The following is a 12,662-nucleotide window of genomic DNA, read 5'->3' as shown; positions in this document are numbered from 1 at the left end:
TCCTCCCTCCCGACCCTTCCCCACAACACTTGGTTTTCAGTGTCAGAACCGGCTTTACCACTGCGTTCCAGCTCTCTAAAGCCCCCCTCCTCTTGCCTGATCACTGAGTTGCTGGGCAGAACCACACCGCGGGGCTGGGCCACACTCAGTCTGTCCCGAGCAGTGTCCTGAAAGGGTGCCTTGGCTGCTGCTGAATCCTTTCCCAGCCAGGAAGTGGGGAGGGGAGGAGTCAGTGGCAGCCGAGGTGCCCTTTCAGGATGCTGCTTGGGACAGACTGAGTGCAGCCCAGCCCCGTGGAGCTGTTTTGCCCAGTGACCCAGTGATTGGGTGAGAGGAGGGGGGCTTTAGAGAGCTGGAACATGGTGGTAAACCTGGTTCTGGCATTGAAATCCATGATGTGGGGAAGGGTCAGGAGGGAGGAGGAGGCGTGGGGGGGAGGGAGGAGGCTTGGGGGGGAGCACAGAGTCACGGCGGGGGAGGCGGGGGGGCACTTTGGGGGGGCGCTAGGCAGTGAGTCTGCCTAGGGTGCCATGGGGCATTGAGCCGCCCTTGCATCTGTGCATTCACACCACCCGCCCAGCTTCCCCACTGCTGTCAGTCCTTCGGCACTCTTTAGGGTCATACAGCGGCCAGAAGTAATTGACGGGATGTCCGCATCCACTCTGTGAACATGCGTGGTGGGGTTCTTGCGCAAGCCACTGGAGCTGAGTGTGAAAATCCTTGGCTTGTTAAGTACCGATTGGGTCAGCACAGGCATGCTTTCTCCCGTGGGTGTGAATGCACAGATGACCACTCGAAGATCATCAGTTACAGGTAAGCAACCTATTTTTGTGTCTGCAGTTTGGAAGATAAAATGTTATGTTTATGTTTCTTACTACAGTAAAACTAGTAGGGATTGTAACATTTCATCTGCATCCATTGATGCATGTGACTATAGTAAAATGTTCTTGGCAGGGTTCTGAGCTACAAATAGTTATCACTATTACATTATAAAGGGCAGACCAGACTGATAGTAATATTGGGCAGTTTCCACTGAAATCCTTTGCCAGATGGCTGAAAAGGTCCTTTTTTAGCCCATGGCTGGCTCATTGGCAATTTCATCAGTGGCTGATAGTACTTGCTGCAAACTACCTTTCTGTGGCTGCCTCCTTCAATTCATGCAGGGAGAGCGACAGCAGTGGATAGCATTGCTACTCTTACAGGGGCAGTTCTGTGAACTGGCAGTGGGCTGTGGCTGTAGTGTACCCTGACCAAATGCCCTTTTGCCTATTGGGAGAGCAAGCCTGTTGGTGACGATACAATTTGCATTTTTTCAAAGGTTCATTGTCGCTCTAGCATGGGAAGGCATTGTAAAGTAACACCAACAGTGCAGTTCAGAATTTTTAGCAATATTATTTCTTTAAAACTGTACCCATATGGAAGCCTTTCTGTTATGAATGAATAACACAAATTGTTAATATACAATATGTTGCCCAAATTAAATGAACATATCAGATGTTCAACAGAGTGTTGGAGGCATTAATAAAGATGCTAGTTGTGGAGCATGTAGTGGAGAAGGAGCTGAAATGTGAAAAACCTTGCGGGGGTTGCTACAACATTTCCTGTTTTCTCCAACAAAACTATATCCAGAACTATAGCATGTTGGACTTAAATTCCCTGCTGTAGAAAATTACTTAGGCTAAGAAAGTGAGGAGACTTGATCTCATGCCTGTAGCTTCTTTTAAGGAGAACTCCACAGATCTGGCATTTCCACTGGAGGGTTAGTTTGTTGACACTGCATCTATTTCTAGAGATTAGGATCAAGCTGGATATTTGCACTGTGCAATTCTGGATGATCTCTATAGGAAAAAACACACACTGTGAGGGAGTTTATTCTTTTGGTTTTAGTGGTAAAAGAAAAAAGGCATCCATTGAGCTATGCAAATATAATTGAAGCACTCATCTAGTATATTCATTGGCATGCTAATATTCATGTCACAGGTTTGCAGGCAATAACCACTTCCATATTCATAATTAAATATTATAAGGCCACCCAGTTGAAGTGGATGTACAAGATGGCTTGAGAAAAAAGTAGGCAAGACAGTTGTTGTTGCAACTATTAAAACATTAGCAAGTTATACATTTCTGCCAGAAAACAATACATGTAAAATGAGAGCTTCCATTTTGTCTTTTTGCATACTTAGTATTGTTGCAAAATGGTCAGGATCAAAGAGATAATATTTAAACCTGTTGCAAGAGTAGACCCGAGGGATGTAAACAGGCTCAGACAGTCAACTCATGAATGATAGATGAGTCAGCCTGTGTGAACCTAAAGCTTGCACTATTTCCTTAAAAGCCAACTAAGAGCCATATTGTGTGAATCTAAAGCCTGCACTATTGCCTTAGAAGCCAATTAAGGGTCATATTTAGCCATGCTTTGCACAAAGAATCATACTTGAATAAGGAGATATATTGATTAAGCTTTGATACATTTTATTAAAACCTGCATTTTTCTTAAGCAAATCTCTAAGTAGGGAAAAGGTCAGAGCCACAGAGTATTGAGCATACAAAAGGAAGCTCCCTAGGTACATTCCAAGGAAGTTGGGATTGGGTCAGCCAAAGAAGAAAAAGCAAATGTCATCAGCCTGAGCACTCCCAGAATAAGATCCATGTTTCCAGAGCACTCTGACCTGGCTATATTCATCCTTGGACAGAAGAGAGTTTACAGAACGTATAAAAATAATTTTTGTTCCAGAAGGCAAATTACTAGAAAGACACCTTTTAACCATGTAACTCGGGGGGACATAGCTCAATGGGATTGTGGCAGTTATGAGGTCATGATTAATTAGCCAATTAAGAATTAATTGTACCACATTGGACATGCTATCAAAACTGTATATAATCTCTTGTAATGGACCTGATCCTTTGAGAAACACTGATAAACACTTTGGAACAGTGAGATCTGTAGGTATGCATATGTGTTTTGTCTTGGTTTAAGCCAATCCTCAGTTCTGCTTTCAAGGATCCTGTGGCCCGTGCAGTTTCCTGACTGATTGGACTGGGGAAACATTCTGGCTTACATTTTATGTGTGCTTTACAATTTATATCGCATGAAGACATGGCTGTGTGAGGCAGTCTCATCATGCAATGTCTGTAAGATTTTGTTAACTTGGGTCTGTTAGCAAATATGATGGTGAGGGTGGTGGATCTTTCATTTATCTTCTGAGCCAGTGGGTTCCTATCCTAACATTTTGAGGTTTAAATCTCTGCTCCTAAATTATGTATATCAAGGTAGGTAGCAATTTAGTGATCAAGATATTTCTGTCTTGAGCAGGTATACCAAATATTATTGCAATACATTGATGTTTGGTCAATTGGCCAATAATACACCTTTCTCTGTTAAGCGAACTAGTCTGCCGTTTGTTGTTAAGGGACATCCGTCCTTTCCTATCTTCTTTTTATATCAGCTATTTTTCATTCACCTCATTAATTAATCTAATTGCTTGGCTGTGGATATTTGTAGAAATGAATGTCAAGCTATGTTAGTATCCTGAAATACTTGCAATTGATATTATTGTTTCATTTTATTTGTAGCTGGCAACAGTGAAAGTGAAGGCCAAGAAACTGTGATGAAAATAAAAGAAGAAACTTTGAATGCAAAAGGTATTTATTTGTGTTAAAAAAATCAGATTTGTATTTTTTTCTTGAATTAAATATTTAAATGTTCCAGTCCAGAGTGTATATACATACCAACATTGTTCAAAAACCTACTACTTTTGATCTGAAGTAGGTGGAGCAGAAAAAGTGATGGCTTGCTACATATAACATTGAGGTGCTCAGTATGTTAGGAATGTGTGGTGTGTTGGGGAAATCAGCAGAGAAGCATACTAGGGCTCATGTGTTGTCTAATCTCTATCCCATCTAAAATATGGTAGAAAGACTCCTTTTCACCTTGATAATGTGTAATGCCAGATTTTAATCGATAAAACATGCTACATAATCATCTGGTGTCAGATAAAGTATACCTAGAGCATATATGACCAAGATGTGGCTGGATGATGGTGATATGTGATTCTAAAATAACTCTGGCTTGGTTTGGGTTCTTCATACATTGTGATTAAGCTTCTGAACGGAACGTGTTTCAGAGGTCTGATAAGGACATTAAATGTGCTAAGTCAGACTATTATCTACTGATGAAATGGGGAGTTGCTATTCTTCTGTATGCTTGCAGGAATGGCAAGCAGATTGAAATGGTCTGGCCTCAGAGACTGATGGTTCCACTTAGTTTCTGGAATGTTCTGAGGGATTTTGAGAATCTGAGCAGCAGCTCCACTGGAGTGTTGATAGGAACCTGGATTGCTAAGCTTCTTGAGGCTTCTGTGAGTTGTTCATCAGTGTCCTTTGAAAGGAAACTCAGTTTTATAGTTTACTATTAAGCAATGGGAATTAAAAAGGCTAGAAGATACCTGGAACGTTATTGTAATATAACTTGGGCTGAATCTAACAGAGAAGATTAGCATTTATATTAGCCTATGAGGTAGTAAATGACAGAGTCAAAGGTGTTCTACTTTCTGCTGTCATTACTTCATGTTGAATACAACAATTTAATTTGGTGGTTGATAACTCTGAATGTGGTGTTCCAGAATGGATATTGCCTATGATAATTGTAAATGATTCTTTGTTGATAAAATCTTTCAGGTCTTCCCTCAACATGTTATTGTACAGTTAAACTTGCTGGATATCAAAGAAATAAATGGAAATTTTGTGTCATATAGTTTTCTCCATGTAGAAGTCTAATTTGATCATGCATAAGCATGGTGTTGAGTTTTGTAACGGCTCATCCTATAGATTCTTTAGGTCTTACTGTGTTTAGCTTCTAACACTTTTGATGGTATTTAAAATAATTTTGTGATTAATCAATTCTGTGATGATTTATTCCATGGGAAATATTGAAGAAGTTAAGGAATTACTGTTCTACTTCTGGTTTTGTTTGTTTCCTAAAACCTTTTATTGGAAATTTTACTTTGAGTAAGAATTTCACCCAGGATTGAATAATACTATAACTCTTTTAGTGAGTCATATAACTGTTCTAAGGTTGTTTAAAAGATTTTGTAAACTCAATAAATTTTTTTGTTTTTATCAGCTCGACCATAATTTATTATTTGTTTCATTTATAAAGGTGTCTAAACTATATTGGACATTATATTGTAATAAAATGAATAGGTTTTAGCCCACATGTTCTTGATCTGAAAAATCATGAAACGAAAAAGGAAGTTTAATTTGTGTGTGCATGTATGTTGCGTGTCATTGAGTTATGTCTGATTTACAACTCCCCAGTGAATTAATGACTTCCAAAATGGCTCATTAACAGCCTTGCTCAGGTCTTACAAACTGAAGACCATGGCTTTCTTTATTGGGTCAATCCATCACATTTTGGATCTTCCTCTTTTCATATGGCCTTCAACTTTTCTCTGCATTATTGTCTTTTCCAGTGAGTACAATAGGGTCAATTTAGTCATTTTTGATTGAAAATTCATGTTCGATTTGATCTAGAACTCACTTGTTTGTCTTTTTGGTGACCTACACGCTTATACTATGAATAAAACTTTGCAGTTCTTAAATTTGCCACGATAGAAACTTTGTTCTGCAGCTTCAGATACCAGCATATTATCAGAAGGATTACAGCATATATAAAGATTTAAAAAATAAGCAGTAACACTGCAATGAAATGCTAAATACATAAATAAATATAAGTTTTTGCTATATTAATTATGCAGTGTTGTTCATAATAATTAATTACAAAAGTATATAAACTACTCAACATCTAAGAATGATAACAGCAAAAGTGACAGTCATTTTAATTACAATGAATATGAAAAGAATCTTCAAATATAAGGTAAATCCAAAATGTCATAAATCAAAATAATCCAGAAAAATCACACAAGAAATCCCTGGTAATGGCTATCTTGTTTTGGTCACCTTCTTCAGTGAACTAGAAGACAATGTACAATGTAGTTTTGCCATACAGATACAGTTTATGAACAATAAAAATTTATTAAATGTGTTAGTCATTCTTACTCAACTTAAATAGAGTATGTTTCATGATTTATGTAGTAACTAGGAATAAGGCCTGTTTCAGCAGGCTGTAGGAAAAAAGCTCTGGGCAAGTGCCCCCCCTTGCTGTCTTTCTACCCACCCAAGTTAAGATATTCAGCCCCCCCCCCACCTCAAGGGGAACTGATTGTTGCTATCTGGAAAGTAGTTGCAATTCTGAATAATCTCCAGTTGTCACCTGGAGATTAGCAACAGTGGTCCCCAAGAAGGAACTAGGTGGTTTAGAGCAGGGGTCTCCAACCCCCAGGCCATGGACCGGTACCGGTCTGTGACCTCTTAGCAACCGGGCTGCAGTGAGGCAGAGACCTTTGCCTACTCCTCATTTAAAGACCCCATAGGGAGCAGAGACGAGATGTGGGTGTAGGGACAGCCTGAGGCAGAAAAACCCCCAGAACCCCCACCCCCACTGGTCCGTGGAAAAATTGTCTTCCACGAAACCGCTCCTTGGTGCCCAAAAAATTGGGGACCACTGGCTTAGAGGATACAGTGTATGGCATCGCACCTGTCTGAGGTCCTCCTTAAATCCTACCTTATCCAGACTCCACCCCTTAAATCTCCAGGAATTTCCTAACCTTGAGTTGGTAACCCTATCTCCTTCCCTTTATCTGCCCCTCTGACTTTGGCTTTCCATTGCCTCCCCCCTCCCTGCAGCCTCCACTTAGGGAAAGGACATTCTCTCTCCACAGTGGGGGAGACCAAAGCAGCTTACATCATTCTCCTTTCCCCTCTTTGATCAGAACAACAATCCTGTGAGGCAGGTTAGGCTGAAAGTCTGTGACTGGTCTGAGATCACCCAGTCAGCTTCCACAACAAGAATCTGAGTCTGGGTCTCTGAAGCCCTAACTCCTATGCCCTCCTCAAATTCCATCACAGATTCTCCAGGATTTTCCCACCAACCTGGATCTGGCAGCCGTAGTTATGACTGGTCCCAATGAGTTCTCCTTCAGAGGCCTTGAATGATACCTTTCAGACCAACATTCTCCCTCTGATAACATTGTTGGTCTTAAGCACAGGATTTTAGTCTCTCTGTGTCTCGCTTTGCCTCCATCTCTCTCTCTATGTATCTGGTCTGTTTCCTCAGGATGCCATTTTCCCTCCTGTCTCTGTTTCCCTTCCAGAGGAGGATAGGGAGGAGTTGTCAGTCAATCGAGAGAAAGCCTTCCCTCCTCCCTCCCTCAGCCAATTGTGAGATGGCTTTCTCTATTACTGTTTTTCTCCTCTGATCCTCTGCCAGTTGAGGGAAGGATTTCTTTCTCTCCTGTGCAAAGCAGAGTGACAGGTGGCTTAGCCAATGGGAAAGTACAGAGAGCCATAAACTGCTAGAACCAAGGTTGGTTGCCTTTGACTAACAGAAGCACAGTCAACCAATGAACTCTTTCTCAAAGGCCAAAATAGGATTCGAAAGGGGCTTTCGCCACTGCCTTTTACCAAGCTTGGTTGCTTTTTACTGAGAGAAACAATGTTAGTTGCCTAGTAGGAACCACTACCTAGCAGTTTTTTCAGAGGCCCAATCCTCGTCTGTCCTGGGGCCAGCAGTGGGTGGGGGAGAACAGTCACTTGATTGATGGTTTGACGGGCCAAAGGTTGCTGCACCACAGTCTCTATCAATGAAGGAGCTCAGATTTGCCAAGATGCTTCTTGTGAAGGTCAATATGTAGAAGTGTAGGAAAAAGAAGACTGATCTATTGAGTTGAGAATAGAGATTATACCGAGACACAGAAATAAACCAGAAAGCAAAACATTACAATAATTGCAATGGATTAGAATGAGAGTCTGAGCAAAAGTTGTAGTAGAATTGGTAGATAAATGATGGTAAATTTTATGAACATATAAAACTGCCTTCATTATGTCTGATTTCATTGCAGTATTGTCTGCTTTGACAGCTGTTGTCTGGGAGTTCATACAGAGAAAAGGCATCCACTTGCACCTGTAATTCTTCAACAGTTGAGTTTAGGTATTGAATGTAGGATCTTTTGTATACATAGCATATACCCTGATACTGAGCTATATTGATGTCAGTAAAAAATAAAGAATAGAAAGATTGAGGATATTGCCTATGCTCTTAACTTGCTAAGAAGATGGAGAAGTGGTATTGCCAACTGAGTGAGAATGTGAACTGAGAGTTGAACTGGAGTCTCAATAAGTTATAATTACGTAGACAATATATCCTCTAGATACTGAGGGTTTTTTTTTAAAAAAACCCATCAGATGTAAACACTTATATGAAAACTGGAAATATTTGTAAGTATATGAAACAAGAGAAGGAACAGAAATCTCAAGCTGGTTATCTTCCGTAACACTGTAGCAAAAGAGATAATTTTGTCAAGAAGTTTAAGGAGTGTCATGAAATGGGCCAAATGAAAGGGTATGAAGACTGAGCTGAAATGGGCCAAAAATAAAGCCTAGGGAACTTCACTAAAAGCAGAGAAATGAGAAGAGAAATATTCAAAACTTGAAAAAAATATTTCAAACATAAAATTAGGAAAAAAATGTTGCCATCAAATTTGAAAAGAGTGAAGAGAACTAAAATGGAGAATGTCAAATGATATAGAATAGTGAAATCAGGGAAAATAAGAATAGAAGTTTGAGAAGAATATCCAGTATCAGAAAGATAAATTTTGCAACCAGAGGAAGAGAAGTAATAATGGTTTTTGCACACAGTTGTATTGATAACTATTATTGGGATAAACCTAATGAAAGAGCAGATGCAGTAGTAGAACAAAGAATTGAAAGTAGCAAGCATTGGGGACAAGAACTAGAATGCTAAAGACTTGAGAAAAGATTGCAAAGCAGAAAATAAATTGGTTAAACAGAAAGAAAGCATGCATTAATAATAAGTGAAATCAGGCAAGGAGTGGGATATCTGCCAAGATATTCAGTAACTCTGGCTCAAGAATTAGATTAGCATTCAAGGAGAGGTGATCAAGACGAGGAGGGATGAGCCAAACTAAATGAATAGCAACAGGAAAAAGGAGTGTAAAATAAGGAAAAGTGCTGAATAAAAGAGGTGATTGCAACACAGTGTAAAAATTTTGAAGGAAGACATGAGGGGGAAAGCCAAGAATTCATCAGTATCTAAGGAATGAAGATCTTAAGGAGGTTTGGAATCTTAGGGAGTAGCAAAGTGATATAGAAGAGATTAAAGAGAACAGCGTAAGGGAACGGATCATAACAAAAACCAAAGCATTGTGAAACAATGACGCTAGTCTCTAAAATGTGACCAGCACAATAAGTTGGAATATTGGGAAGAGCTTCTGCAGATTGATTGAGGCTGAGTGATGAAACGCTGAACAGAAGACTATGTGGATAAATATGAATATTTAAAATCAACAAGAAATAGAGAAGACAGTGAAGACAAACATATGCCACCAGAATTCAAGCATAAAAAAAAAACAAGAAGAACCTGTTGATTCTATTCAGAAGAATAAATCATCCATAAATAAAATTTAACCAGTAATAAAACCATTTTATTTATGGATGATTTATTCTTCTGAATAAGAGAGCCCTGTGGTGCAGAATGGTAAGCTGTAGTACTGCATTCCAGGTTCTGCTCACGACCTGAGTTCGATCCCAGTGAAAGCTGGGTTCAGGTAGCTGGCTCAAGGTTGATTCAGCCTTCCATCCTTCTGAGGTTGGTAAAATGAGTACCCAGCTTGCTGGGGGGAAAAGTGTAGATGACTGGGGAAGGCAGACCACCCCATTTTTTTTTTAAAGTCTGCTGTAAAAATGGCTTGATGCAACATCACCCCAGTGTTGGAAACGACTGGTGCTTGCACAGGGGACTACTTTTACCTTTATGAACAATAAACAGCATATATTAGAAAGAATGACAAGGGGGGAAAATGCAGTTTGAAATTAGCAGGAAAATATGTCCAATCCCATCAGCATGTCCAACAGGAGGAGAAACTTGGGAAGGTTTTTGAAATGATAATGAAGTTTCGGCTGGGGACATCCAAATAAATGTCTGAGGAAAAGGATTCATGCTGATTTGTTAGCTGTAGAATGACAGTATGGCAGATCAAGTGAGGCAAAGAATTGACAAGAAACATGAACTAAATTAAGATGATGACAAAGATGTGTAAGATGGCTGACACTGAGAACAAAATTGCCATTTCCAGAAGCAAAACAGAGATTAAAAAAAATAAATGTTATATAAAAAAGTGGCAAAGCTTGAAACCTTGACAAGGTAACGAGAAACTGCAGAGCAAACAGAGCCAGTCTTAATCCCAGGAATTAAGCAAGAATAGAGTGAAACACTTTGCAATCTGGCTGGCAAGTACCAGCTAGTAAAGCACTTTCTCTCCTCTGATGGTGGGTAAATATTAATGGCCTTGACCTACATTAAATGTAGTTTCTTATTTCAGGTAGTCCATGTAAAAGAATGAATTGTTTAAAGCATGGCACAAGTGAAAACGCTAATAATCAAAGAATCTAGTAGGCCTTCCATAAATAAGGTCATTTTCTGCAAAGATAGGGTTACCAACCTCCAGGTGGTGGCTGGAGATCTCTTGCTATTACTGTTGCCATCTGGAAATCAATTTATCTGGAGAAAATGGTCACTTTGGAAGGTGAACTCTATGGCATTATACTTCATTGGAGTCTCTCCTGTCCCCAAACCTCACCTTCCCCAGGCTCCCACCTCCAAAAATCTCCCAAGTATTTCCAAACCTGGAGCTGCCAACCCTTAAAATTACTTCGTAAAAAATTGATACTAGCCATAGCGATATCAATCAATATCCATTGTTTCACATATTGGGAAAGGTGGGCTAGCTTTTGTGATAGAACAGCAAAGGATGACTTCCCTAACAGTAAACCTATCTAAGTTAATCTTCAAAATAACTTTGGAAGGTGTAGTTGTTTAGTTTATTTACTTCGTTTTTGCTTCACCTTTTTCCCTAATAGGGACCCAAAATGGCTTATATCATTTTCCTGTGTTCCAGTTTATTTTCAAAGCTACTCTGTGAGGTACATTAGGCTGAATATGTGTGACAGGCCTGACAGCAAGCTTTTCATGGCAGACTGGGTATTCGAACATGGCTCTCATTCACCCACGGAGCTGTGTAGGTTGACTTTTCCTTCTTTCCCCATGTTAGCCACCTCCTGTGGTTTCCACTGGAATCTTCTCTCCTTGTACCCTCTGCTTCCAGTCCTTCCCATTTCATTATTGCCATTGTTGCTATTGTAGCCAAGCTCAACAGCAAATACATGACACCTCTCTCTCTCAGATTTGAGCGTCACTGAGACAGACTGAGACAGACTTGAGACAGCCAAGCTCAACAGCAAATACATGACACCTCTCTCTCTCTCTCAGATTTGAGCGTCACTGAGACAGACAGCTGTTTTAGTTCCAGGAACTGTTTCTTTGATTAGATACAGCGGCAGGTATGGCAGTAGAAGCAATGAAGTAGAAGGGAAGTGTGTGCAAAGGCCACAAGAGGGGTAATTAGGTAAATAGTAAATTGCATAGCTTGTATTGGATATTTGCACAGGTTTTTACTTTCTACTGAAATAAGTGACACTCTGTTCACACCTGCTTTTTCTGTAAGAGCCTGCAGATCATAAATTAGAACAGTAGTGGGAATAGCACAGGCGATATATTATCCTTTGATTGTGTAAAGACACAGTATGTATTCATAATTAGATTTTAGCTTGGGAACTGGAAATACAAGATTACTTAGATTTTGTTTCTTTTAAGCTAAAAGGATTTGTCTGTTATTTTTTGTTCCTACTTTCTTCTAAGGAACTACGGACAACATACATAATTCTCTCCTCTTCCATTTTATCCTCACAGAAACACTGTGAGGTGAGATAGAACCGGGACTTCTTTGTAGAAAAATGATCAGGAGCTCATTTGCCTATTAGGCCACATCCCCTGACATCAACATTGTTTCTAAAGATCAGGAAAATCTGGTCAGTGACACTCTAATCTTCATGAATGTGGGGATATGAACTCAGCTCTTCTTGGTCTTAGTAGTCTGCCACTCTAACCACTATACTTCTTTAGTTCTTGGATTGTGCATTAAGAAAAGCTGTGATGAGAGGCAAAGGAGACATGTTGTTTCCATGCACTGGGAAGATGTTTTCAAACAGTGAGAAAAGAATATTCCATATACAATGAATACAAAATATTTGCACTTTTAAGATAGTGTTATGACAAACCAAAAGGAACTAAAACATCAATGTGACAGTAAGCAAACCCTAGTCAAGTTCTCATGAAATCTTTTAAAAATAACTTGTTTAGACATATTTTAAGCAAGTGCTTTCTAAATATATTTGTACAGAAGGCTGGAAAAGGATGAGGGGGGAAAACTTGAAGAATTTTTCTACCATTCTCTTTCAGCTTAAGCTACAGTCAGGAGATCTGAGCCCCCTGTGACCCTATTGTGTCAATCATCTGCTTGGCCCCACAAGGAATCCTTCTACCATGGCTTTATCCATAATCACAGTACTTTCCTTTTCAGGTAACATTGTGCTAATATCCCTTGAGTAGTGACCTTTTCCCCCAAGGAGGTAACAGGAGTAATGCCTTTTCCATTGTCCCATGGCCTTTATTGGCCTCTTCCTTACAG

General features: G+C 39.7%; 1 protein-coding gene across 5 annotated transcripts in view; it reads left to right on the top strand.

The window, feature by feature from the left end:
* Window positions 1–12,662, top strand: part of DHRSX (dehydrogenase/reductase X-linked) — a 240,934-nt gene that overhangs the window by 106,535 nt on the left and 121,737 nt on the right. For all 5 annotated transcript variants that reach the window (XM_060233910.1, XM_060233911.1, XM_060233908.1 and 2 more), the window contains one exon: window positions 3,574–3,642. In XM_060233910.1, coding sequence (XP_060089893.1) covers window positions 3,574–3,642 — 69 coding nt within the window. The remainder of the gene's footprint in view (window positions 1–3,573; window positions 3,643–12,662) is intronic.

The sequence above is a fragment of the Heteronotia binoei genome, chromosome 3 (assembly GCF_032191835.1).
Source record: "Heteronotia binoei isolate CCM8104 ecotype False Entrance Well chromosome 3, APGP_CSIRO_Hbin_v1, whole genome shotgun sequence".
Lineage (NCBI taxonomy): Eukaryota > Metazoa > Chordata > Lepidosauria > Squamata > Gekkonidae > Heteronotia > Heteronotia binoei.
The sequence above is the reverse complement of the archived record's forward strand: the minus strand, read 5'-3'. Positions and strand labels throughout refer to the sequence as shown.